The 27,486-nt window shown below is 40.0% G+C and overlaps 1 protein-coding gene across 3 annotated transcripts in view; it reads right to left on the bottom strand.

Annotated features, from left to right (window-relative positions):
- LOC122441472 (meiosis 1 associated protein) overlaps window positions 1-27,486 on the bottom strand; it is a 90,723-nt gene that overhangs the window by 5,718 nt on the left and 57,519 nt on the right. For all 3 annotated transcript variants that reach the window (XM_043468090.1, XM_043468089.1, XM_043468091.1), the window contains exons 5-7: window positions 20,218-20,391; window positions 15,872-16,037; window positions 14,762-14,903 (exon numbers count right to left, since the gene is read on the bottom strand). In XM_043468090.1, the coding sequence (XP_043324025.1) occupies window positions 14,762-14,903; window positions 15,872-16,037; window positions 20,218-20,391 (482 nt within the window). The remainder of the gene's footprint in view (window positions 1-14,761; window positions 14,904-15,871; window positions 16,038-20,217; window positions 20,392-27,486) is intronic.

The following is a 27,486-nucleotide window of genomic DNA, read 5'->3' as shown; positions in this document are numbered from 1 at the left end:
CTTTGAAACCCAGCTTGTACATCTGGAAGTTCTCGGTTCACATACTGTTGAAGCCTAGCTTGAGCATAACCTTGCTAGCATATGAAATGAGCAAAACTGTATGGTAGTTTGAACATTCTTTAGCATTGCCTTTCTTTGGGATTAGAATGATTAGATGACTGCTGAGTACTTTAGAATATGTTTCTGCTAATTCAAAAGAAAGGAGCATGAGTTGGATGCTGAATTTACCAGAAGGTGGGTGAAAAAATTTCTATATTCATGTTGTGGTTAGGGACTTTGCTATGTGGAGGTTGATTCTCATTAGAATAGGTGTGACAGGGGGAGAATTGAATGGCATGCTGCACTCCAAGCTCAGCCTGATTAAAGTCATCCTCCCCACTTATAATTACTAAAGCTATGAAGGAAGGTGTGGTATGGCAGCCACTGTTGGTTTCCTGGCCACTGCCCCCTCCCCCTTTCTCTCTGTCCATTTTTTAGTCTTTCAGTGATATGTAACGTGGACTTAAATAATGAGACATCAGCAGAAGTTGCTAGGTGTGGCTTCTGGAAAAGCTTTGTAATATGCTGGCAGGCTTTTTGTGTCTGCACCCTACCCCTTCTTTCTCCCTAGGACAAGACTTGATCTTAAGGTGCAGGAGCCATCTTGTGACCGTGAGGCAGCAGGCATAAGGATGAAGTACACCCACTATGGATGCTATAGGGAAAAGGAAAGAGCCTGGGTCCTTGACAGCATTGATCAACTGCATCAGCCCCAGGATTCTGTCCTTGCACTTCTTGTTACATGAGAAAAATAAACTCTTAATTACTCAAAGTAGAGTTGGGTTGGTTTTCTGTTAGTTATAGCCGAATGGATCTTTTACAGATTTTAAAGAAAAAGAAGAGGATGTGGTTATTTACTTCTAGTATATGGTAAAATAGGAGTAGAAGGGCCAATTCAATGGCACTGGTGTAGGCCTTGCTAGAAGGGCAGGTGGGGGGTTATTATTATCAGGTAAAAACTATAATCTCACTAAACCATTCCTCCCTTGACTTGCCATCAATGATGAAAAAGTGAAAGTATTAGTCACTCAGTCATGTGTGACTCTTTGCAACCCCATGAACTGTAGCCCACCAGTCTCCTCTGTGGAATTCTCCAGGCAAGAATACTGGAGTGGGTTGCCATTCCCTTCTCCAGGGGATCTTCCTGACCCAGGGATTAAACCTGGGTCTCCTGCATTGTAGGCAGATTCTTTATCATCTGAGCCACCAGGGAAGCCCATCAATATAATGACCTGGGACCAAATATATTCAATAAAGAGGCACTGACCAACTCTTGAGTGGGAATGTTCCTGAGGCAGCCACTGAGAGTGGGGAAGAGCCAAGAGCACTCATTTTGCATTGCTTGTGGGAAGAGACACATTTCATTGTCATAATGTGTCTAGGAAGAGAAATTACAGCTAGTTATAGTAAAGCCATGCATACCTGGGGTTTTTTGGAATCTGGAAGGGCATCAGGAAGAAGTTGTTAATTTGGCATTATTTGCTTATTCTCTCACTCAGGAAGGCAGGATGCAGGAGGGGAAGAAAAAGAAGCTACAATAACAACTCCTCTGCTACTCTCACACTGGCTTCCACAGAGGAGACCAGGGGAAGATGGTAAATGAGATTTCAAACCCCCAAGTAGCAGATTGTATATTCTTTTCAAATGAACATGGAACATTCTCCAGAATAGATCATGTGATAGGCCATAAAACAAACTGTAATAATTAAAAAATTAAAATCATCCAAAGTATCTTCTCTGATCACAGTAGAATGCAATTAGAAATCAACAAAGAAAACAAATTTGGGAAATTCATAAGTATAAGAAAATTAAATAACATACTCCTAAGTAATCAAGGGATCAAGGAAGAAATCACAAAGGAAATTAGAAAACAATTTGAGATGACTTTAAGTAAAAACACAACATACTGAAACTTATGAAATACAGCCAAAGCAGTGCTTCAAGGGAAATTTATAGCTGATAACTCCTCTATTAAACTAAAAAGAAAAAAGATCTCAAATCAATAGTTTAATCTTCTACTTTAAGAAACTAGAAAAAGAAGACCAAACTAAACTTAAAGCAAGTAGAAGGAAGGAAATTAAAAAATTACTGGAGCAGAAAAACATAAAATAGTATAAAAATAATAGAGAAAAATCAGTGGAACCAAAGTTGGTTCTTTGAAAAGGTCAATAGAAATTTAAAAACCTGTTAGCTAGATTGATAAGGGAAAAAGAGATAATATCTAAATTACTAAAATAAAAAATAAAAGAGGTAGCGTCAGGACTTTCCGGGTGGTCCAGTGGTTAAGACTCCGTGCTCACAATGCAGGGGGCCTGGGTTTGATCCCTGGTCAGGAAACTAGATCCTACACGCCTCAATTAAGAGTTTACATGCTGCAACTAAGACCTGGCACTGCCAAACAAAAATAAACATTAAATTTAAAAAAGAGGTAGCATCACTACTGACCTTTCAGAAATGAAAAGGATTATAAGGGAATATTATAAACAATTGTATGACAACAAATTAGGTAACCTAGATGAAATGGACAGATTCCTAGAAAGACACGAACTGCTAAGACTGACTCAACAGGAAATAGAAAATCTTCTGAATAAATCTGTGTCAGGAGTCCCCAAGACTACTCCTGGGTTGAGTGATTCACTAAGAGGACTCACAAGACTTAGCATAAATATGACTTATTATGGCAAGAGAATACAAAAGAAAATCAGCATGGAGAAAAGGCTTATGGGGTGAAGTTCAGAGAAAACGAAGTGTAAGCTTTTAAAAGTCCTCTACCTATAGAGCTGGGCTTCCCTAGTGGCTCAGCGGTAAAGAATCCTCCTGCAATGAAGGAGTTGCAGGAGATGCAGGCCTGATCTCTGGGTTGGGAAGATCCCCTGGAGGAGGCTTGGCAACCCACTCCAGTATTCTTGCCTGGAGAATCCGATGGACAGAGAAGCCTGTGGGCTACAGTCCATGGGGTTGCAAAGAGTTGGGGGCATGGCTGAAGCAACTTAACAGGCACACACACACCTACAGAGTCATGGAGCATACTTAATTCCTCTAGTGTTAAACTGTGACAACGTCTGTGAAATGTTGTCTACCAGAAGTCGTTAGAGACTCAGTGCCCAACGTTTTTTGGAGGCTGGTCACATAAGCACCTTGTACCCAGCACATCCCAAAGTTCTAGACTCCTGTAAGAAAAGCTGATGTCAGCACATACTTTTGCATCCCACCTGGGGATGGTGGGAACACTCCCTAAATTCAAATTCCCATATGCCAGACAAGGGTTAATCTTGTAAGCAGGACTTTCTAAGGAAAGAAATCTCAGGCCTGCTATATTAACTTTCTGGCACAATCTATAACAAGTAAGATATACAGTTAGTAATTAGAAGATTTTCCACAAAAAAAAATCAAGGCCTAGATGGCTTTACTGGTGAATTGTGCCAAACCTTTAAATAAATATCATTAATCTTTCACAAATTCTTCCAAGAAAACAGAAGATGAAGGAAAACTTTGCAACTAATCTATGAGGCTAGTATTACCCTGATACTAAAACTAGAAAAAGACATCACAAGAAAATTATAGACCAATATTCCTTATAAATATAGATGCAAAAGTCCTCAGCAACATACCAGCCAACCAAATCCAGCAAATATAAAAAGGATTATACACTGAAAGTGGGATTTATTCTAGGAATGCAAGGTTGGCATAATATCTGAAAAACCAAACAATGTAATACATCATGTTAATATACTAATGAACTAAACTATCTAATTATCTCAATATTAAGGTGGGAAATGCATTTGATAAAATTCATGATAAAAACATTCAACAGAATGGAACTTCCTCAACCTATCAAAGGCCTCTATAAAAAACTTACAGTTAACATCATAGGTAGTGGTTAAAGACTGGGTGTTTTGCCCCTAAGATTAGGAGCAAGACAAAGATGTCTGCACTTGTCATTTCTATTCAACAATGTTGGAGATGTATTGAAGACCAAAGGCCCATTTCCCACACTTCTGGACTATTAGCCTCCCTAGGATTATGAGCATGTTAATATCCTAGCACTTGAGGACTAATATTTTTAATTTTTGATTTAGAAAAATATAATGTGACATTTCTCAACATCAGAGAGCTAAGGTGCATATTCATACCATTTACCAGTTCTGTGAAGGTCGAAACAGATGTGACAATGGGTACATGGGTGGGGACAGGGAAAAAAGGATGAGTAGGGGCAGGCTGTGGTGGGAGGTAGGAACAGCTTCATAGTGAAGGTATTTAAGCAGAATCTGGAAAAAAGGTAAAAGGAATTTGTTGTGTGGCTAGAGGCAAGGGGAAGGGAGCAGCATGAAAAAGGGTGTGGTGGTGTGAAGCAGTTTAGCATCTTTGGGAAACATTTAGTAATTTATAAGTATGGCTGGTGTGGAGGATAGAAGGGACATGGTGAAAGATGAAGCAAGAGGCCGGGTCACAAGAAGGCTACTGATGCTGTGCTATCCTGCTATTCTAGCCCCTGTCTGTATACACTGGAGGCTGTATACTCTAACTACATTCTGATCATTTTTAAAAAATGGCTCTTGACCTGCCATCACCCCACTCTCAGCTTAGATTCTTGCTCTTGACTCTTTGCCTAATATAACCAAGGAATTTCCATTTCCCCACCCATTTACAGCCCAACCAGGTCACTGCCTATGTACTTCGACTTCTGCTGGGCATACCTTGGCTTGAATTCTGTCACTTCTGTGGCCAATTAGGGCAGACATGGACTGTAAAGCTCTGGAATGTGTATCCAGAAACTCTGATATTTTAAGTTATAAATGGAAAGATCTATTAAATATTTAATATAAAGATCTATTAAATAGGTGGTATTTTCATGTTCACACAGACATGACTTTGTAAGAGAAATGAGGATGTGGAAAGTGAGTCACTAGCTACATAATGGGGACTATGTAGTAGGATTTGGTAACTGAAAAGATGTTTTCCTGGTGATGAATAAATTCATCTAATAAATACTTGGAAAAATTATATATATAATTCCCTACCACATTCTCCAAAGTGGTTATCCAAGTTTAGAAAAAGGCAACAACAACAAAATAAACAACTAGGGGGACTGCACAAAGGAAACAAGGTGCTGCTCCCTGCTCAGTCGCTCAGTCGTGTCTGACTCTTTGCCACCCCAGGGACCGTAGCTCGCCAGGCTCCTCTGTCCATGGAATTTTCCAGGCAAGAATACTGGAGCGGGTTAAAGGGTGATAGCAGAGCCAAGATTAGATAAGATCATAAAAATGCAAACCGCCCACTTTTGCTAGAAGCTATGCCCAGGAACCTGAAAATGAGAACACGGTGGAACCAGTCAACTAACTGAGGGTAAACCAGAAAATGTATTACGGATTGTCCAGCCAGATAAAGGATGCAAAAGGGAATAAATGAACATTTAATAACCTTCAGCTTCTTTGAGTGGGCTGGAATGGCCAGAGGCAGACTGGTTTTCCTGCCTAAAATATCTGTGAAAGCTGAAAAATATATAGAAACCATTTGTTGGAGGGCTGTGAGAAAGTGTTGAGACAATAGAAGTGAGAGGGAGCTAAGTTTCTGGAAAAGGAAGAATTCAGAGAAGTGAGGGAGGTATTGTAATCCTGAGGGCATATGTTTACTTTGAGTTGAAGGGGATGGTGGTTGGGAACTGAGAATCTAGGATTTATATCTCCTGAGGCACTTGCAAGGGAACAGAGAAACAAGCAGAACTTTTTGGTAGAGACTTGACAGGGGTAAGATGGGTGCTCAAGTCAATTTCTCACTTAGCATATTTGCCAAATACTGGGGCTGCATGGAGTGGAGGACAAAAACACCCAAGGAGGAAGCCTCTAGAAGTAGAGCATTTTAGTAGACGTGAGAAACAGTGATTAGAGTTGGGATCGTCGAGTGTATTAAAGACCAAGTTTTCAGTGGAAAATTCTAGAGGGCCTGGAGCAAACCAGGGGTAGATTGAGTCTTAGCAGAACTGCAGTCCAGCCTTGACTCAGCACAGCTTCTGAGTAGAAAAGGATGATTTGTCAACACTATCTGCTTAGTGCAGGGCAGGATAAACTTGCTTAGAGGAGGCTAACACCAGCTGGAAACTTTACGGTTTCTTCAGGCACAGTGACTACCTTTCATTAAAATATTACCAGGTTCATCAAAAGACAGGATCAGATCAGTTCAGTTCATTTCAGTCGCTCAGTCGTGTCCAACTCTTTGTGACCCCATGAATCGCAGCACGCCAGGCCTCCCTGTCCATCACCAACTCCCGCAGTCTACCCAAACCCATGTCCATCGGGTCCGTGATACCATCCAGCCATCTCATCCTCTGTCGTCCCCTTCTCCTCCTGCCCCCAATCCCTCCCAGCATCAGGGTCTTTTCCAATGAGTCAACTCTTTGCATGAGGTGGCCAAAGTATTGGCATTTCAGCTTCAGTGTCAGTCCTTCCAATGAACACCCAGGACTGATCTCCTTTAGGATGGACTGGTTGGATCTCCTTGCAGTCCAAGGGACTCTCAAGAGTCTTCTCCAACACCACAGTTCAAAAGCATCAATTCTTTGGTGCTCAGCTTTCTTCACCGTCCAACTCTCACATCCATACATGACTACTGGAAAAACCATAGCCTTGACTAGACAGACCTTGGTCGGCAAAGTAATGTCTCTGCTTTTAAATATGCTATCCAGGTTGGTCATAACTTTCCCATGTCTAAAAACCAAGTGAAGAAAGAGACGATAGACACAGAACTACAAGTGATCCATGTGTTGAGTTTAGCCAAGTACCTTAAAATAACTATGATTAGCTTGTTTAAAAAAATAGGTTAAAATGTGGAGAACTTCTCTAGAGAATTAGAATCCATAAAAAAGAAACATATGTAATTCATAGAACTACTAACCAACCATTATGTACAAATCATATGCCAGATGTATGCCAGGTGCTTTACATATGTAATATTACTTAGTCATCTTAAAAAACCACACGAGGTATTTTTTATTGTCTTGTTTTACATGTGAAAGAGACAAGGGTTACTAGTATGTCCATCATGCACCTCCTCCCTCTTTTCCCTTCTTTCACACTCCACTTCTACTCATGAAAGGAGAAGCTGTGTGGATTCTATTCCTGTGTATTTTAGATAGGTAAAGAGAGACAGGACCTAAGAGGGAAAGGACTATGTCAGAGAGGCTGAATCAATCTCTAGAATATATGTATATATATATGGCTGAGAGAGGAATGAGATAGAGTAACAGGGACTGGAACAGAGTCTTAGTTTTTGTGTGTGCATGTATGTGAAAGGCTCTTGGAACATCTCCAGGTTAGATATGATTTTGAGGAGTAGAGGAAGAAAATTTGAAAAATATCATTGTGGGTAATGAACTATTTCCTCTTTGGTGTTCTTTGAAAGCACACATAAATTAATTTTAAAACTACTATTTGTCTTCTGGGTAGTGCTTCTTTATATGCCATTTATGTGGAGACTAAAGCACATGGGGCTACTAGATTTGTTAGGGTTACAAATAGGTAAGTACACTTATGTTTAGAGAGGTTAAGTATATGGCCTAAGTTCACACAATTGGAAAATAATGAAGCTTTCAGAAACCTAGCACCATCTGATCCCAAAGCCCATGCTTTTTATGGACAATATGAATTGTATTTTACCAAAACAGATTAGAAAACTGCCTGGCCTTACCATCACCCTGATACCAAAGCCAAAGATGCCACACACAAAAAAGAAAATTATAGGCCAACATCACTGATGAACATAGATGCAAAAATCCTCAACAAAATTCTAGCAAACAGAATCCAATAACATATAAAAAGGATCTTACATCATGATCAAGAGGGCTTTATCCCAGGGATGCAAGAATTTTTCAATATATGCAAACCAATCAATGTGATACACCATATTAACAAACTGAAAGATAAAAATCATATGATCACCTCAACAGATGCAGAAAAAGCTTTTGACAAAATTCAATACACATTTATGATAAAAAAAACTCCAGAAAGTAGGCATAAAAAAAAACTCAACATAATAAAGGCCATATATGACAAACCCACAGCAAACATTATTCTTGATGGTGGAAAACTGAAACTATTTCCTCTAAGACAGGAACAAGACAAGGGTGTCCACTCTCACTGCTATTATTCAACATAGTTTTGGAAATCCTAGCTACAGCAATCAGAGAAGAAAAAGAAATAAAAAGAATCTTGACTGGAAAAGAAGAAGTAAAACTCTATTTGCAGATGGCATAGAAAACCCTAAAGATGCCATCAGAAAATTACTAGAGCTAATCAATGGATATAGCAAAGTCACAGTATATAAAATTAATAACATAAACCTCTTGCATTCTTATACACTAACAATGAAAAGTCAGAAAGAGAAATTATCCCATTCACCATGGCAACAAAAAGAATAAAACACCTAGGAATAAACCTACCTAAAGAGACAAAGACCTGTATGCAGAAAACTATAAGACACTGATGAAAGAAATCAAAGACCACACAAATAGATGGAGAGATACCATGTTCCTGGATTGGAAGAATCAGTATTGTGAAAATGACTATACTACCCAAAGCAACCTACAGATTCAATGAAATTTCAATTTCTATCAAACTACCAATGGTATTTTTCTAGAATTAGAGCAAAAAATTTCACAGTTTGTATGGAAACACAAAAGACCCTGAATAGCCAAAGCAACCTTGAAAAAGAAGAATGGAGCTGGAGGAATCAACCTGCCTGACTTCAGACTATTCTACAAAGCCACAGTCATCAAGACACTGGCACAAAATAGAAACATAGACCAATGGAACACTGGCACAAAAGCAGATATACAGACCAATGGAACAAAATTGAAAGCCCAGAGATAAACCCACACACTTATGGGCACCGTATCTTTGACAAAGGAGGCAAGAATATACAATGGAGAAAAGAGAGTCTCTTTGATAAGTGGCGCTGGGAAAACTAGACAGCTACATGCAAAAGAATGAAATTAGAACACTTCCTAACACCATACACAAACATTAACTCAAAATGGATTAAAGACATAAATATAAGACCAGAAAGTATAAAACTCTTAAGGGAAAACATAGGCAGAACACTCTTTGACATAAATCACAGCAAGATCCTCTATAACTCACCTCCTAGAGCAATGGAAACAAAACCAAAAATAAGCAAACGGGACCTAATTTAACTTAAAAGCCTTTGCACAGCAGAGGGAACTATAAACAAGATGAAAACACAATGCTCACAATGGGAGAAAATAGTAGCAAATGAAACAACTGACAAAGGATTAATCTTCAAAATATACAAGCAACTCATTCAGTTCAATACCAGAAAAACAATCCAATCGAAAAGTGGGCAGAAGACCTAAAAAGACATTTCTCCTAAGAATAAATACAGATGGTGAATAAACACATGAAATGGTGATCAACATCACTCATTATTAGGGAAATGCAAATCAAAGCTACAATGAGGAGGTATCACCTCACATGGGCTGGAATGGTTATCATCAAAAAAATCTATAAACAGTAAGTGCTGGAGAGAGTGTGGAGAAAAGGGAACTCTCTTGCACTGTTAGTGGGAATGCAAATTGATTTAGCCACTATGGAGAACATTATGGAAATTTCTTTAAAAAACTAGGAATAAAACTACCATATGATCCAATAATCCCACTACTGGACATACACCTTGAGGAAGTCATAATTTAAAAAGACACATGCACCCCAATGTTCACCACAGCACTACTTACAACAGGTAGGATGTGGAAGCAACCTGGATGTCCATTAACAGATGAATGGATAAAAAAGCTGTGGTACATATACACAATGGAATATTACTCAGCCAGAAAAAGGAACACATTTGACTCAGTTCTAACAAGGTAGATGAATCTAGAGCCTATTATACAGAGTGAAGTAAGTTGAGAAAGAGAAATATCATATATTAATGCACATATATGGAATCTAGAAAGATGGTACTGATGAACCTGTCTGCAGGGCAGCAGTGGAGATGCAAACATAGAGAACAGACTTGTGGACACAGTACGGGAAGGAGAGGGTGGGACAAATTAAGAAAGTAGCATTGAAACGTATACATTACCATATGTAAAATTAAGTAGCCAGTGGAAATTTACTGTATGAGGCAGGTAGCTCAAATCTGATGCTCTGTGATAACCTACAGGGGTGGGATGGGGTGGGAGGTGGGAGTGAGGTTCAAGAGGGAGGGAACATATGTACACCCATGGCTGATTCATGATATATGGTAGAAACCAACACAATACTATAAAGTAATTATCCTCCAATTAAACATAAATAAATAAAAAAATAAAAAATTTAAATGGTATTTATGGACATTTATTGAGAACCTGCTGTGTTCCATGTACTATTCTAATCATGGGAACTATAAAGAAAAATGCAAAGCTGCTTATTTTCAATAAAATCATTATTGGCATAAAGTACTGCTTGAATTATATTGAAAATATTCCTACCAAATAAAGAAAATGAGAAAATAAAAAGAAAAAAGAAAAGAAGACTGCCTGATCTTGACTCCCAACAAAGAGAGATAGCAAAAGAAGAGTTTCTACTGTAAACCTAAATTTGAATAAGGCTGAGGAGTTAGTTGGTAAAATGGGGAAGTGGTAGAAATTTCAGGAAAAGGCAACCATGTTTTCCTAGAGTCTGGGTAGTCAAATTTATATCATAGGCTTTAACCAAAATCATAGGATCATATATTTTAAAAACAAATTGAAATATACTTTTCTCCAAAAAGAAACAGAATGCACAAAGTCTAGTGGTAAATATAGGCATCCAGAAAGGCCTCATTGCAGAAGCAACATCTGAGCTGAGTCCTTCAGAATGAGGTAGAATTTGAATAGATGGAGTCATAGAAGGGACAACATGAACGAAAGTTCAATGGTGGGGTGATTTTAAAGTTTGTATATTAATTTGGTTGGACTGTATGATACAGGAAAGAGAATAACGGGAGGCAAGGATGGAGTTTGAATACCTAGCTAAGGAATATAGACTTTAAAATAGTTTCAAGCTGAAGAGTGGCAGGATCAGTGCTGTTTCAAGAAGATTAATCTGGTAGCAGTATGGAAAATGGACTGGGATGGGGAAACACTAAAAACATTGAGCTGAGTTAAGAGGTTACTGTGATATTAAAGGAAAGAGGGGCAGAGGACTTGACCTCAGATAGTAAGAATAGAGAGGAAAAAATACACACAATAGATGTTATGGTCTTAGAGCAGGCAAGACATAAGTAATCAGGTGACATTAGGGGAATGCTTCAGGAAGATTAACCTGACCTAAAGAACAGAGCAAATTAGAAGAGTGACAGATTGGACATAGGGAAGCTAATTAGGAGTTTATTGAAGAAGTCTTGGTGAGAACAAGCAGTGGGAAGGGGAAGGAAAGAACAGTTACAACTCATGAGAAAAAATTTGATATGACTTAGTAATGAAATGCGTGTAAAGGGTGAGAAGGCTGAAAGTGACTGAGGTTTCAAGCCTGGGTGAGTAGACAGTGGTGGTGCTGCTATTAACAGAAAGACAGAAGTTAGAATGAGAAGTTAGCTGGAGGGGAAACAACAAAGTGAGAAACAGAAGTAGAAAAAAAAAAGATGTAAAAAGATTTACATGGGGAGCCGATGACATCGGATTTTGAAAGAACATATGAAAGAGGTGTGAGAAATAATTAAACCAAGGATGGGCTTAAAGAAGTGCTGAGAACTTGTAAAAATAGGATCAGGAAGGTTAAAACTCTAAATAAGTCTTGTCACATAGTAGGGACTCCAGAAATACTTGGTGTTGAATGACTGAACAGAAGCTTGTGAATTTTTCCCTCCATAACATATTGCCTTTCAGGCTTTTTGCTGCTTGGAGATGCTATGTGAGAAGCAAGAAGGAAGAGCCATTCAAACACTATTTTGCTTCTTTCCTTTCTGGAAAAGGAGAGTGGCCTTTGATTTGATGAAGTGGAGCACAAGAAGCACAACATGGGTAAGGAAGTAGGTACTTACTACCAGTTTAAGTGAATTCAAGTCCAGTGAAGTACAGAAGCACGGGGTGTTAAGTGAAGGGAGAAGAATTAGCTTTGGTGTTATAGTCTGTGTTTATCTGGCTACACTGGTATTAGAAACTTAGCCGAGGAATTAAAAGTATGAGATATATTTTTAAAAAGTATGTAGTCAGCAGAACTACATTCAAATTCTGACTAGATCACTGCAGTAGCAGTGTGACCTTTGGTAAGTCACTTGATCTCTTCAGTATTCTCTATCTGTAAAAATACGGATAACAATCTATCTCATGGAATTACTGTGAGGATTAAATGAGTTAAGATATGCAAAGCACTTGGTTAAGTGACTAGCTCTTATTATAATAAGTGCTACCAAAAATGGGTATCTGCTAGACTTGGATCAACTACATACTTGTGAGTTTCCATAAGAGGAGTGATAAAGAAGAGGTCTCTTTGGCCTCTACAACTATACCCGGCGCATAGTGCTCAATAAATGCACGCTTAATTGCTCAGTCCTGTCTGACTCTTTGCAACCTCAAGGACTGCAGCCTGCCAGGCTCCTCTGTCTATGGGATTCTCTAGGCAAGAATACTGGAGTGGGCTGCCATTTCCTACTCCAGGGCATCTTCCCAACCCAGGGATCAAGCCTGAGTCTTCTGTGGCTGGCGGATTTTTACCCCTGAACCACCTGGGAAGCACTCAATAAACATTTGTTGAACGAATAAATATGGATTCTCACACCCCAAGTTCAGAGGCAGAGAGACTCTAATCTCATGTAATGTAAGCCAGGATGGAAAAGAATATTCTTTCCCAACCTTACTATAAACTATTATTGCTACATAATACCTCATTGCTTGGGTGAATTATTGTTCCTCTAACCTTTCCCCTATTTCAATTTAACCATTCCTCTACTTAGGACATTAAAGTTGTTTCCAGTTTTTTACCATTGTAAATAACACTGAGATAAACATGACCATACATATATCTTTTCTCTCTTTTCTCATTGTTTTCTTGGGCTATATTCTTGGTCGTGGAATTAAAGTGTTGAAGGTTACCACTTTTCAGAAAATTTATACTCCCTCTATCAGTGTTTTAAAATGCAAATGTCTGTTTAAGATATCACATACGAAAGAATGTATTGAAGCCCCTTGAGAGAAATTTCTCTCCAGTAGGTCTCCAAGATCCTGAGGAATCAGGTAGAGTATAGTAAACTGAGCCGTTGGGCTTTAACAGTCAGGAGGTATCTGTTGCCTCTGCTCTGCAAAGATAGGAGATGGGTGTTCGTCAGATAGGAAACAGGAACTCAGTGGGTGGACCTAAAAGGGAGTGTGGGCTTTGAAACAGGAAAAAAGAAGTCTGCTTCTGATAGTGAAAGAGACACATTACTGTGCTGTCTTGATCTCCCATATCCTACTGGGTCAAACTGTTATTCTGTATCCACTAAGCAGTTATACCCAACTCTGAATTGTATTTGCAGTTTTTTCATTTTGCTTTCTCAGCATTGTTTTACTGTTTCATGTGTATGATCTTTTTAGATTTTTCATTTCAGGAAATGGTAAACCAGAAACCAGGCAGTTATTTGATACTTTCCTCTTCCTTCACAAGTTCTCTTTCTCTAAAACACTACTTTAATTGCTTTACTTTTCTCATCTTGACTTCAGTATCCAATTCCAAGCCAAAACTGTCTCTTGCCTAGACTATGTCAGTGCCCTCCTACCTCATTTTCTTGTTTTCATTTTTGCTTCGGAAAGTTCATTTCTAAATTTTGGCACAATTAATCACTTAAACATTTAAATAGATGATGTCATTTCTAATGACTTCTTTCTGTACCTAAAGCCCCACGTCCTCAGTTTGGGCTACAAATCCTGTATGATTTGACTCTGCTCACTTTTAGCTCCTCACCTTCTGGCTCTCTCTATTGTTGCTCATTTTGTTTCAGTCACAATGATCATTCCATTCTTTTTTTTTTTTTCATTTATTTTTATTAGTTGGAGGCTAATTACAATATTGTAGTGGTTTTTGTCATACATTGACATGAATCAGCCATGGATTTATACTTATTCATTCCATTCTTGATTTGAGGATCAGCTCTTTCTGGCCTTTCGGTCTTTGCACATGCATTTCTCTGCACCTGGAATGGTCTTCCTGCCACCCTGCACCTAGCTAATTCCCATTCATCGGGCAGATGTCAGTTTAATTGTTGCTCTCATAGAGAAGCTCTATTACAGCAAGCCCTTGTTTTCCTTCATAAACTTCTCACAATTAACAATACACATATTTAATTCTGTCTCTTTCATTAGAAAGATTTTGAGACCACAGATAATGTCTACCATAATAGACTGAATACCTGGGACTTAGCACAATTTCTAGCATATACTAAGTGTTCTTCATTGAAATAAACCATAATATCCAGCATAGTGATAGGAAAAAATAGGGTTTAAGATATAGTTACTTAAGGACAATTCCTTATTGCCAATAAAATGTAAAATCAGGGATTTTCAAGTTTAGTCATATAACTGAATTCAGGAATTATTCGCTATAGCATGAAACCAACAAAGGCAAGTCATACTTAATCCATATTTCAAAGTATGTCCAGTTTTTCTCTATCCTCTGGAAGACTGGGGCAGATTTGGGATCCGGGCAGGATTAAATCAGCTGCTTTCCTATGGTGGGTACTTTAACACTCTTCATCACCTGGTGACATGGGTACTCACCAGCAGGCTGTGACACAAAGCATGGAAATGCTGCTGATTTGTTTCCAGCTCATCCCATTCCAGCTGCCAACAGCTTGTGGGTCTGAGGACGAAGGGGAGTCCATAGGTCAGTGATTCGCAGACCCCACTGGATTTTAGAGCCCTGGGAAGAGACAATGGAAGTGTGAGGCTCCTTAGCGATATCCAGAACCTTGACCCAGATCCACTTAAATTTAGCTTCAGGCTAAGACCCTATTGTGAAATCCTTTAGGTTAGGGCCTGTGAATTATTCACCTTAGGATGTACCTATCAGGGTATGTGGCACACAGCAGAGTCTCAAAATCTGTGAATTAAGGAATGCAGCACCTATCCTGAGACCTCAAGACTCTGATGGGTATTTCCTCTCCTGAGCTCATTCTGTCCCATTCATTCCTGCTGCAGCATCCACATTACACAACAGTATACTAACGATCTGCATCCCACATCTGGTTCTTCTGTGGCAAGATGCTGATGAAAGACACAGTTAAGAAGAGATTGCATTTAAGCAGTTTCCCCAGCAGCATCCATGGTCCCAAGTCCACAGACAAGCTTACTCAGATACCTGTACATGGGCACTGTGATAGAACTAGGAAGCAGTAAAAGCGGTCTTTGCCATCATTCCTAATTCAGCTCTGGAACTGATTCTCTTGGAAACAAGAATTCTAGTACTTAAAGAAATGGAAAAGTGGGGTAGATCCTAGGTGCCACTCATTCCTTGAAGATCAGATCTCTTTCCCAATGTCTAAACATATTAGGTGTTCAATAAATATTTGCTGAATGGATAAACATCATTCTGTTTATCTTTTTTTCCTCTGCATTCTCGGAGACTTTCTGGATTTCCAGTCTTCATCCAGACTTTAGAATATTCTACTGAGACATATCTTTCACTGTCTCCTCATTCATCGCCACATATTGAGCAGCCTGACCTTGCTATTTCATGCCCACACCTGCAGTTAGTTGCTACTCTGGAATTGACCCCCTGCTGCCTGACACTTGGGGAATGCCCATGCCCTCCCTCTATCTTAGTCTTCCTAGCTGGAACCAATAAGAATAAATATTTGCATGGATTAGGGGGGTTCTCTTGGCCCATACTTGATCACCCGGAGCTTGTAACAAGAGGCTGATGATGACTGGGAAACCATCTGGTAGAGGGTGCTGAAGTCTCCTTTGGGGTCATCCATCCTCAAAGAGCCATCAGCTGTTCCAGGGAGTAGGGATGGGCTGAGAAGTCGCTCTTGAAGATCACATTTCAGGCACACTACAGTAAAAACAGCATTTGGGGAGGGATTGTTTGTCACAAGTTACCTCAGGCTATATGATTAAGAGAGATCATCTGCCACCCATTCCACGTCCACCAGACAAGTAAGGGTTGGGAGAGGCAGGGAAGTGGACAGAGGAGCAGGTCTGAAATAATATTGCTCTACATAACAGGTAACTTTATTTTCTGGATGTGACATGAGTTTTTTCTTGTTTTACTTCTGGACTGGCTGAACAGTTTCCTCATAGTGAGAGATCTGGCTTGTGATTGAGTCTGAGAGGAATGTGTGTCCTCTGTGGAGGAGGCAGTTAACACTGCAATATGCAGGGCCTTTTGGCAATCACAGAAGGAAATTCTGCCCCTCCTGCTTCCCTGTGGCTAAGCTTTGGCAAGACTGCAGGCCAGATGAAGGAAGAGCAGGAAAGCAGAAGTCAGGCAGTCAGCTGACAGCTACTGCTTCTCTGTGAGTTCTTCCAGGACATTCGAGGGAGGGGGAAGACTAAGTTCCTGAAACAGTTTATTTTATAATTCCCCAAGTGAATAGAACCTTTTGGACCTTGCAACATCACTGTGGCAACATACAACAGTTCTGAGGGTGTTTCAACTATGTATGGGTTATTCATGGAGGTTTTTTATGCATCCATAAGCTTCTTCTCCAGCAAGCATATTCACATGTCACAGTGTACAATGTTCTGTTGCTCTAGATTTGAATCCTTGATATTATGAAAGTTTTAAATGAAATGTATATTGGGTTTAAGTATTGTTAACAAACTATGAATATATGCGTGTTCTGTACTTGTGAGAAGGTTAGCTGTTGATGTCAGTGATTTATGAAATGACTGAAGTACCGGCAACATGAGGTAAAAACAAAAGTAGAAATAATGTAGAAAAAACAGGTCTAGCTGGGCCTGGCAATCAGACCTGGACATCATTTCTGGATGAGACAGCTCTTGGCCAGTTGTGTCCCAGAGCCCAGGAAGTCATTAGGAGGGACTCTGCCTAGGACTCCAGCTTCCCTTATTCCCTCTGTGCCTGACTGCTTCATTGTTGGGTTCTTGGGCTTTAGGATTAGACGGCTGTGCTCATCTGGCTGAGGTTCTTGACTCTGGCTGCAGTAAGAATCACCTAGTGAACTTGTCTGGTATGGATGTCTGGCCCCTACCTCACACCAGCAAAACTGGGATCTCTGGGGCTGGAGCTGATACTGGTATTTTTAAAAGTTCCTCATTTGATTCTTACTGTAGCCAGCGATGAGAACTACTGGAACCATAGTCTCAGCAATGCTCCAAAGCTGGGAAAGATGTTTTAGCAGGGTTTGCGTCTAGAACCAGGTAGGCTTCTCATCACTCAGACCCAGGTGCAGAGACGGCAGAGACCAAGAATGAGAAAAGTTCATCTGAGGCAGACGGTGCTCCGTCAGAAAGAGCCTCTGAGGAAGCATCTAAGGAGAGGGTGAAGGACCCGAGCTGGTTACAGAAGCAGGTAGTGTTGGGCGGAGAACCTTGTAAGGAGAAGTCAGAGTGAACATCTGAGGAGCAGTTCTCAAAAGATTATACATTAGGAGACCTCAGGGTTTTAATTAGCTTTTTTTCTTTTTCCTTAGGGAAACACATCTCTAGAAATTCACATAAAGAGCAATGCATCAGCTTTGTAAACAATGGATAATTATAATACGGTCTTTATCGCGCTTGTTTAAACTCTCATGTGGGTCATACCCACCCCAGTAGAGGCCTACCTTCTCTGGACCTCATTCCAACTTGTGCCTGAGCATCTGGATTCCAGTGAAGATGTTTTCAGCAGTTTTACCACCATCCTAGATCTAAGTTCTACCACCCACCCTGAAGACCTGTGGGTTTCCAAAAAATAACTGCAGATGGAAATAAACATTCTGGGTCTGACCCTGGTGTTGAAACCCATGGGAAAAGAGAGGGCAAAGCAAAGAATTCTCAATATTACAATGGGCAAATGCCATGCAGCAGCAGAAGAAAGGCTAGTTGCAGGAGATCCTGGCTCTGTATGGCCCTAGCGCTCCTATTGAGAGAAGTGCCCAGAAGGATGCAGGTTGCATGGTAGGTAAGGGCCCAGGCTCTGGAGGTGACAGACCAGGGTTTGTCACCAGGGTTTGTCTGAGGTTTGATGAATATCCTCTGGGCTGAGAGTTATCAAATGTATAAAATATAGATTTCTAATCCTAAGGGTTAAGAATGGGATTCAGAGTTGCCTGGCTTCAGATTTTGGCTTGGCTATTAATATTCTGTGCAGCCCTGGGGGAAATGTTTAATTCCTCTGGGTGACACTTCTCATCTGTAAACAGGGATAATATTATATTTATTGATTTTAAGACACTTTTTTTTTTTCACTTACTAGTGTCTCTGTGTATGTCTTACAATCACCATGGACCAGGCAGACACTCTTAACCCTTACTTACTACTCTAACCTAAAATAACTCTCTCAGTAAGAATAAAATAATATTTCTAAGTGATAAAAAGCAATGTGTCACATTTAATTGGAATTGTTTTTCTTTCTTGGTGGTATGTGAAATAATGTTATATCTTATAACTGACACCGTTTAGCCTTCCCTGGGGGAGAAGGCAATGGCACCCCACTCCAGTACTCTTGCCTGGAAAATCCCATGGATGGAGGAGCCTGGTGGGCTGCGGTCCATGGGGTCGCTGAGTCAGACACGACTGAGCGACTTCACTTTCACTTTTCACTTTCATGCATTGGAGAAGGAAATGGCAACCCACTCCAGTGTTCTTGCCTGGAGAATCCCAGGGATGAGGGAGCCAGGTGGCCTGATGTCTACGGGGTTGCACAGAGTCAGACACGACTGAAGTGACTTAGCAGCAGCAGCAGCAGGCTTCCCTGGTAGCTCAGATGGTAAAGAATCTGCCTGCAATGCAGGAGACCCAGGTTCTATACCTGGGTTGGGAAGATCCTCTTGAGAAGAGAATGGCAACCCACTCCAGTATTCTTGCCTGGAGAATTCCATGGACAGAGGAGCCTGATGGGCAACAACAGTTCATGGGGTCACAAAGAGTCAGACACGACTGAAGTGACTAACACTTTGACTTTTAGATTCAGTGACATGTGATAACAGTACCTGCATCATGTTGTTATGAAGATGAAAGAGGATAATGCAAGGAAAGGAGTTAACACAGTGTTTGGGAAAAATAGATAAGAAGTGAGCAATTGGTCTTGGGCAAAGCAGGTGGAATGGAGGCCTTGTGAAGATTTTACACACAAAGGAAAGACAGTAAAATCAAGAGAAGTTGTTAAAGGTATCCCAGGTCCTAGACTGAAATGGGGGGGAAGAGGAGATAAATTAAGAACCCAGTGGCTATCTCTATAAAGAAAGGACCAAAGTGTATCCTCCTCTTTGGGGACAGAAGTCGGTATCCATTTTTCTCATTGAGAAAGGTGAAGACATAATTTAGTCTTTTCCCTTTGAAGCTGTGGCTGACTATACTGATGGGTCCATTTTCAGGCCCTGCCACCCAGGTCTTAGGCCTACCTTCAAAGGGGATGGAGACTAGAAATGGCTTTATCTCTACAGTCTAGTGGGACCTGAGTTAGGTATCACTGCCAGCTGAACAGTATCCAGGACCTTGCTAGCATTCCTAGAACACTGAACTGACCTCTTGGTTTCCACAATTGCCAGAACATACTTCGTTAACATTGTCTAAGGCCACTAGTTGAACTCCCTGGGGCTCGTTCTATAGTTGCTTTAGTTCCCCTCAATTTGGTGTCTTCCTATTGAGAAGGTCTCTATTTAATCATTTAATTTTGGTTCTTTTCCTCTCCTTACAGGCCCTATTCATGTTATTGAAGTAACAGCTTACCTGAAATTATGTCAATAATATCTGCCACATCAAAAATGAAAACTTGAGAAAACATGTGATTCATTGCTCTCTCATGTAGTGTAGCGGATGCCCTATTATTGAGGTGTTTAAGTCTTTACACTGAAACTAACTGGCTCTTGCTGTCTGGGTTTAATCAGGTTCAGTTTCCTAATTGAAAATTAGAAGTTTAGAAATTCTCATGCTGACATTGGACAGCCTCATCCACTCCTCTTCCAGTCCCTAAACCTCAACTACTCTGTATTCTGATGACTTTCCAATCCTAATTCTAGACTAGGATAATCATTGTCTATGTAATATATCTTTTAGGGAGAGTGTACTTGAATCATCTCTGGTTCTGGAAATGTTGCTGATACTCCGTGAAGGAAGAAGAAGGTGAACATGTTCTTGATCTGTTCCGCTGTTATGCAGCCAGGCTTTGAAGAAAATCTCCATGCTGACAATATCACTGTCTATAGTCTGAAGATCAATGTCAGTTGCCAGGATAGGACTCTCTGCAGAAGAAAGGGAAACAGTGTTTAATTCTTTAGTTACAAATTTTGAAAAATATAAAATATTAAAAGCACCCATTTTTGAACCTATCAATTCTACCTCTAGATATCTAGCCTAGAGACATTCTTGGATAGTACCTAAAGAGACATATGCAAAGATATTCAGCACAGCATTGTTGCAAAAACAAATAATCAAAGCCCCAAACAGGAAGCAATTCAAATGTCCATCAATAGGGAAATATTTAAATAAATTATGGCATAGACTATGGAGTATTATACAGCTGTTAACAAAGTTAAATGTACTGACATGGAAAGCTAGGAGACAGTGAATAAAGAAAGTTCTAGAACAGAGTATAGTGTGACTCATTTATATAAAAATAAAACTGTTAGCCTAAGTACATACATATATATGGAAATGCCTTTGGCAGAGCTCTGGAAGTCCACTATTAAATTGTTAATAGTGAACAGGAGTAGAAATAGAGCAGAATTCTGAGACACACTCACTTTTTATTATTCATACTTCTATACATTTGAATTTTGTTGTATTTATGTATTTTCTGTATTTAAAAAAATTTTAGAATACAAAAACAGCCAAAAATAATATAGCAATTCAAGTTCAGTTCAGGTCAGTCACTCACTCATGTGCGACTCTTTGCAACCACATGCACTGCAGCACAGCGGGCTTCCCTGTCCATCACCAACTCCTGGAGATTGCTCAAACTCATGTCCATCACGTCAGTGATGCCATCCAACTATCTCATCCTCTGTCGTCCCCTTCTCTTCCTGCCTTCAGTCTTTGCCAGCATCAAGGTCTTTTCCAGTGAGTCAGTTCTTAGCATCAGGTGGCCAAATTACTGGAGCTTCAGCTTCAGCATCAGTCATTCCAGTGAATATTCAGGACTGATTTCCATTAGGATGGACTGGTTGGATCTCCTTGCAGTCCAAGAGACTCTCAAGAGTCTTCTCCAACACCACAGTTCAAAAGCATCAATTCTCCAGCGCTCATCTTTCTTTATGGTCCAACTCTCATATCCACAATGCAAGTTAAATACTTAGTTAATGAGGTCTTCAATTTTATGCTATTGTTTCACAGTGAAAATGTATTCAATTATTTCCTCTGTTATAAAACATAAATTTTAAAAAGACTAAGAGAGAAAAGATGAATTATAAGCTCCATCTTCTGATACAGAATTATACAAGTTTGTCATTGGTATACTACATCTCACAAGTGTGATTAGCAGCCAAGAAGACAGGGATGGTCTGGTGGAGTGTGATTTGATTCCCAATCTGAATGAATGGGACTAGGAAAGGGGGGTGATGAGACTTTGCTGGTCTATTTCCTTCTTTAGGCAACACTAGCTCAGGAATTGGGATCTGGATCTGGACATAAAGTTTGTCAGTAAAAGCCAAATATAAGGTGACAGAGGAAGCATAGAGAGAGGAAATGAGACAAGAGCTGGAAAGAAACTGAAGAGGAACCTGGATTTTTTTGCCTTACCATGATGGACTCTCAGAAATACTTTTACAAAGGGCCTAAGAAAAATCAGTCGCTCCAATGAATTAACTTCTATGTATGACTCATGGACCCCGAGGAGAACGCTGGTTTATTTCTAGAACGACATTCCTGAGGACAAGTCTGCAGAGGTGGCAGACTCTTCACAGGGAACAAAGGGCTTCAGTCCAACGTGTTGGCACCCACACAGGGAAAGTGTGGTGAGACTTAAGTGACTTCATGTCATATTTATCAACTTATTATGTGGCTGAAAAGGGGCACCAAATGTATTTATCTTTGACCCAGTATAATTAAGACCTCACCACTGGTTACGCTTGCCTTCTGAGGTGGACCATATTCTGCCTGTGGGATGTGAATCTCTCTAAATAAACATGCTTTCACTTAAAAAAAAACTTCTACCATCTTCTGTGAATAGTTATGAGGATTCATTAGCTGATGAACTCATTCCATCAAGGAATAATATTAATTATGTACTACATAGAAGCTGAAATACTATATAAAGGTATATGATACTCTTTACCTTAACGAGTTTATAAAGCAACATTATTCTTGACCATTTCTCCTTAAACTCTCATCTACTCCACTATGTTTTCAGGTACTACAGTGATAGATATGAAGTCATTGTCAAATAAATGCTCCTCATAAGTGAGGAGAAATGTTCTTTTTAATAACGGGAAATTTATTGTGTCATAGGAAAAACAAGAAGTAATTTTTCTGAGTCTGGACTTCAACTTGAGTAATAAGTAGGGAAATGACTAAACAGCTTCTCTTCAAAGAAGCAAAGCAGTTATTAAAGTATAAGGAGGCAGATATAGAACTAAATAAATGAAGTAGGAAAAAGGATCTCAAAAAGTAGAGCAGATGATACTGCTTTGAGTTCAAACAACAGAATTTTGGAGAAGAGAAGTGTTTCTTTTTTCCTCCCCTGTGAAATGGTAAAAGATTAGAAAATTCCTACCATGGGTATGGGGACAGAGCAAAGTATCTCCCCATTAAGAATCTGGAAATAAGAAAAATAGGGGTTTCCTCAGATAGTTAAAAAATAAAGTTGATACAGAGTGATGAAGTCAATGAAAAACAATCACTTTAAAAAGAATGGCTTACAGACCAAAGCAAGATTTGGCTGGAGCCTATGGATGGTATTGGCTCATCCAAAGAATGAATGGATTCATTAGAAGGACAGACGGTTGCCCAGATATGGAGCCCAGAGAAAGGGAGGAACCGTGGTAGATGCTGGCCTTGATCAGCCAAGAACAGCACAGAGGAGAGGGTGTGCTAGCTCAGTGAGGAGTCCTAGTGGCAGGAAGGCAGGATACATTTGTCAAGCTTCTGCTCTTCTTGGTGATTATAGTGGTTATGGTTTTTCCTCTAAAATATTTCCTCTAAAATATTCTTTAGGCTTGAGCTTGATAAGGTGAGTCTATCTCTGAGAGGATGTTGATCCTGTAAAGCTGAAGAAGCAAGTCTGAAACATGGCACCTCTGTGAAGGAAAATGCCAGTCTTCCCTGCAGACACATCGTCAATGTTGCTAAGTTCTTTCCAACTTCTGTTTTGCAATTGAAAGTTTGTACCTTTTATTCTTCCTCAGCTATTTCTCTGCTCTCCTTACTACACTTCCTGTTTGTTCTCTATATCTATACCTCCGTTTCTGTTTAGTTATGTTTGTTCATTTGTTTTGTTGTTTGGATTCTACATATAAGTGAAATATGAAAGTATCTGTCTTTCTCATTTCACTTAGAATAATAGCTTCTAGGTCCACCCATGTTGCTGCAGATGGCAGGATTTACTTCTTTTCTTTTTTTTACTATGGCTGAGTAATATTCCATAAAGAATATTCCACATCTTCTTTATCCATTCATCTATTGATGGACACTTAGGTTTCTTTCATATCTAGGCTACTATAAATAATGCTACAATAAACATAGGGATGCATATATCTTTTAAAATTAGTGTTTTTTCTTCAAATAAACACCCAGGAGTGGAACTGATGGATCATATGGTAGCTCTATTTTTAACTTTTTGAGGAAACTCCATATTGTTCTTCACAGTGGCTGCACCAATTTGCATTCCCACTAACAGTGCGTGAGAGTTCCCTTTTCTCCACATTCTTGTCAACACTTGTTATTTGTTATTTGTTGTCTTTTTGATACCAGCCATTCTGACAGGTGCCAAGTGATTGTGGTGTTGATTTGCATTTCTCTGATGATTAGTGATGCTGAGCATCTTTTCATGTGCCTGTTGACAGAGCATGTCTTCTTTGGAAAGATGTCTTTTTAGGCCCCTTACCCATTTTTAAATTGGGTTGTTTGTTTTTTGATGTTGAGTTGTATAGATTCTATGTATATTTTGAATATCAATCCTTTTTTTAGATATATCATTTGCAAAAGGCAGTAGGCTGCCTTTTCATTTTGTTGATTGTTTCCTTCACTGTGCAACACCTTTTTGGTTTGCTATAGTTCCATTTGTTTATTTTTGCTTTGCTTCCCTTGCCTGAGTAGACATATCCCCAAAAATATTGCTAAGACTGATACTGAAGAGTTCACTGCCTATGTTTCCTTCTAGAAGTTTTATGGTTTCAGATCTTACATTTAATTTTTTAATCCATTTTGAGCTTATTTTTGTATACGGTGTGAGAGTTCTTTCCAACTTAACCTGTATGTTCTTCAGAGAGCCTCTGAGTACAGCTTCTTCCTCTGAAGCAGTTCTCAGGAGTCTCCACAGAGGCGCTGTGCTTCAGGTTTGAGGGGACCTTCTCAGAAACAGTCACATTGTCCAAGCTAAGCAGTGATGTGGAAACCAGAACACTTTGGAGGGGGCACTTCTTTTCCATATTCTCTGTCACTGGTCAAGGCATTCATTTCTCTGTGCCTGAATTATAGTAGTAGCCTCTTAGCTGCCCCACCAAACTCCATTCTTTCCCCTCTGGTACTTCTTACTACCAGTTAATTTTTCTAAAACATAGTTTCACCAGATCCTTCCTTTGCTAAAGAGCATATTCTGCCTTTCTGCTGTCAGCTTCTTTATTCTCTTCACTCATTCTGAACCATTTGTTACTTCTCATTATTCCTCAAATACCCCCATGTGCATGTGCTCAAGTTGCTAAGTCGTGTCTGACTCTTTGTGATCCTATGGACTATAGCCCACCAGACTTCTTTGTCCATGGGATTTTCTAGGCAAGAATACTGGAGTGGGTTTCCATTTCCTTCTCCAGGGGATCTTCTCGACCCAGGGATCGAACCCATGTTTCCTGTGTTGGCAGGCAGCTTATTTTTTTTTTAACCATTGAGCCACAGAGGAAGCCCCATCATACATTCCTCCTCGTTTCTACTTGTTGAGAGCCTACCAACACCCCTGCCCCTCCATCCCCCAGCTTAGTACCCTGCACAGAGCTGAAGTTCAGCAAATGCCTGTCCCTCAGCTCTCATCACTTTCTCCTGAAACTCTTCTGCTTCAGCTGAATTAGTCTCCTTGCCATGTTATTTCCTTCCTAGTGCTTTTTCAATCTATGGCCTGCAATTCCTTCAGAATTCAGCTCAGACTGACTTTTTCTAGGAAGTTATGCTTAATTATGGGCTTCCCAAGGTGGCACTAGTGGTAAAGAACCCATCTGCCAACGCAGGAGACATAAGAGAGGCGGGTTCGATCCCTGGGTTGGGATGATTCTCGGGAGAAGGAAATGGCAACCCACTCCAGGGTTCTTGCCTGGAGAATCCCATGGACAGGGGAGACTGGCAGGCTATGGTCCACAGGGTCTCAGAGTCAGACACAACTGAAGCGACTTAGAATGCAAACACATGTTTAATTATATCCTATTTGACTTTATTTTTTTAATTTTTTAATTTTTAATTTTTTATTTTTTTTCCTATTTGACTTTAATCAGTAGCCCCTGAGTATCTCTGGGCTTCATTTGGGCAATACTAATTATACTTGTTACTTTGTTTCTCCTGAAAGGTTTTCTGATTCTTTGTTTTTTTGCTTGTTTGTTTGTTTAATGAAAGGTGGTGGAATGTAGTAGAAAGACAAGGGTTTGAATATGGCTTGAAAGTTGTTAGCTATGTTACTTTGGGCAAAGTGGGGAAACCACAACCTATTTCATAGTTATAGGAGGCATAAGAAATGAGATGATTACCTAAGAATGGCATATAGCAGGTCTAACAAACGGAATTTTCTTCCTTTTCTCTCATCAACAAAATGAGTTGCTCTTACAGGAAAAGAAGATACTTTCCTTTTTAAAAACTATTTTTCCTCCTACTTGCTTATCTTGGTGACTTTCTCCTTGGCACCAACAAACATTAAGAACATCAACACTTGGTATTGTGTTCTTTACAAATACAACTAAATGTACGAAACCTGGGGAATGGGGAGGAGACTTCTCAGATGAAGATCAGCTCTCATATTGACTGGTGAGCAGGGTAGTCAATGAGACCGGTCCCACTGAGGTTATGAACTAAAAGTTTACTGGAGTCAACGCGCGGCTCTCACAGCAGAGGGCTTTGAGTTGTTTGGGTGTTCCTGACAGAGAGGAAGGCCTGGTCTGTTGCAGTTTAGCTGTAGCCAGCATTTTCATTCAGTTTTTGGACTTATTCTGCCTCCCTGTGGCCATAAGCAGTGATATCCTTCACTGAGCTAAGCTTTTCTGGAAGAGCCACAATAACAGGAAAGACTAAGAGAACCTATGAGCGCTGAAGAATTGATGCTTTTGAACTGTGGTGTTGGAGAAGATTCTTGAGAGTCCCTTGGACTGCAAGGAGATCCAACCAGTACATCCTTAAGGAAATCAGTCCTGACTATTCACTGGAAGGACTGAAGTTGAAGCTGAAACTCCAATACTTTGGCCACCTTCTGCAAAAAACTGACTCATTGGAAAAGACCCTGATGCTGGGAAAGATTGAAGGTGGGAGGAGAGGGGACGACAGAGGATGAGATGGTTGGATGGTATCACCAACTCAATGGACATGAATTTGAGTAAACTCCGGGAGTTGGTGATGGACAGGGAGGCCTGGCATGCTGCAGTCCATGGGGTCGCAAAGTCAGACACGACTGAGCAACTGAACTGAACTGAAGAAAACCTAAGGGTAATAAGGTAATGCCTAAAGCAATGCTTCTCAGAAGTCAACCCTAAAATAGGATTACAAAATTGAAATGTGTTTAAAATGGGAGAATTTAATAGTTTAATACATACATACATATGTAATGGTTATATTTCTCTCATGACATAGAACGTCTAAAGAAGAGGCCCAGGAAAATTGTGCTCCTGGCCACTCCTGCACAACCTCCCCAGTTCCACAAAGGCCTTGACCTATAGGCAAGTTCTATTTCTTTCTAAATGACTATGATGTTACCTGTCCTTTGGTGTCATGGATGGGCTTCAAGGGTTCTGGGAACCCCTGAAATTGAATACAACTCAGTTTGTAAGTGCATAGGTATATTTTGGTGGGGTGGAGGAGATGGCTGGGTCCTTAGCTTTTATTAGATTCTCAGAAGAGCTCTGTGACCCCCAATATGTCAAAAACTACTACAGAAGCTATGTGATCACGGTACTTCAGCTTCCTGGGCCAGTTTACAATCAGTGCTACCTACTCTG

Source organism: Cervus canadensis, chromosome 5, assembly GCF_019320065.1.
Source record: "Cervus canadensis isolate Bull #8, Minnesota chromosome 5, ASM1932006v1, whole genome shotgun sequence".
Classification (NCBI taxonomy): domain Eukaryota; kingdom Metazoa; phylum Chordata; class Mammalia; order Artiodactyla; family Cervidae; genus Cervus; species Cervus canadensis.
The sequence above is the reverse complement of the archived record's forward strand: the minus strand, read 5'-3'. Positions and strand labels throughout refer to the sequence as shown.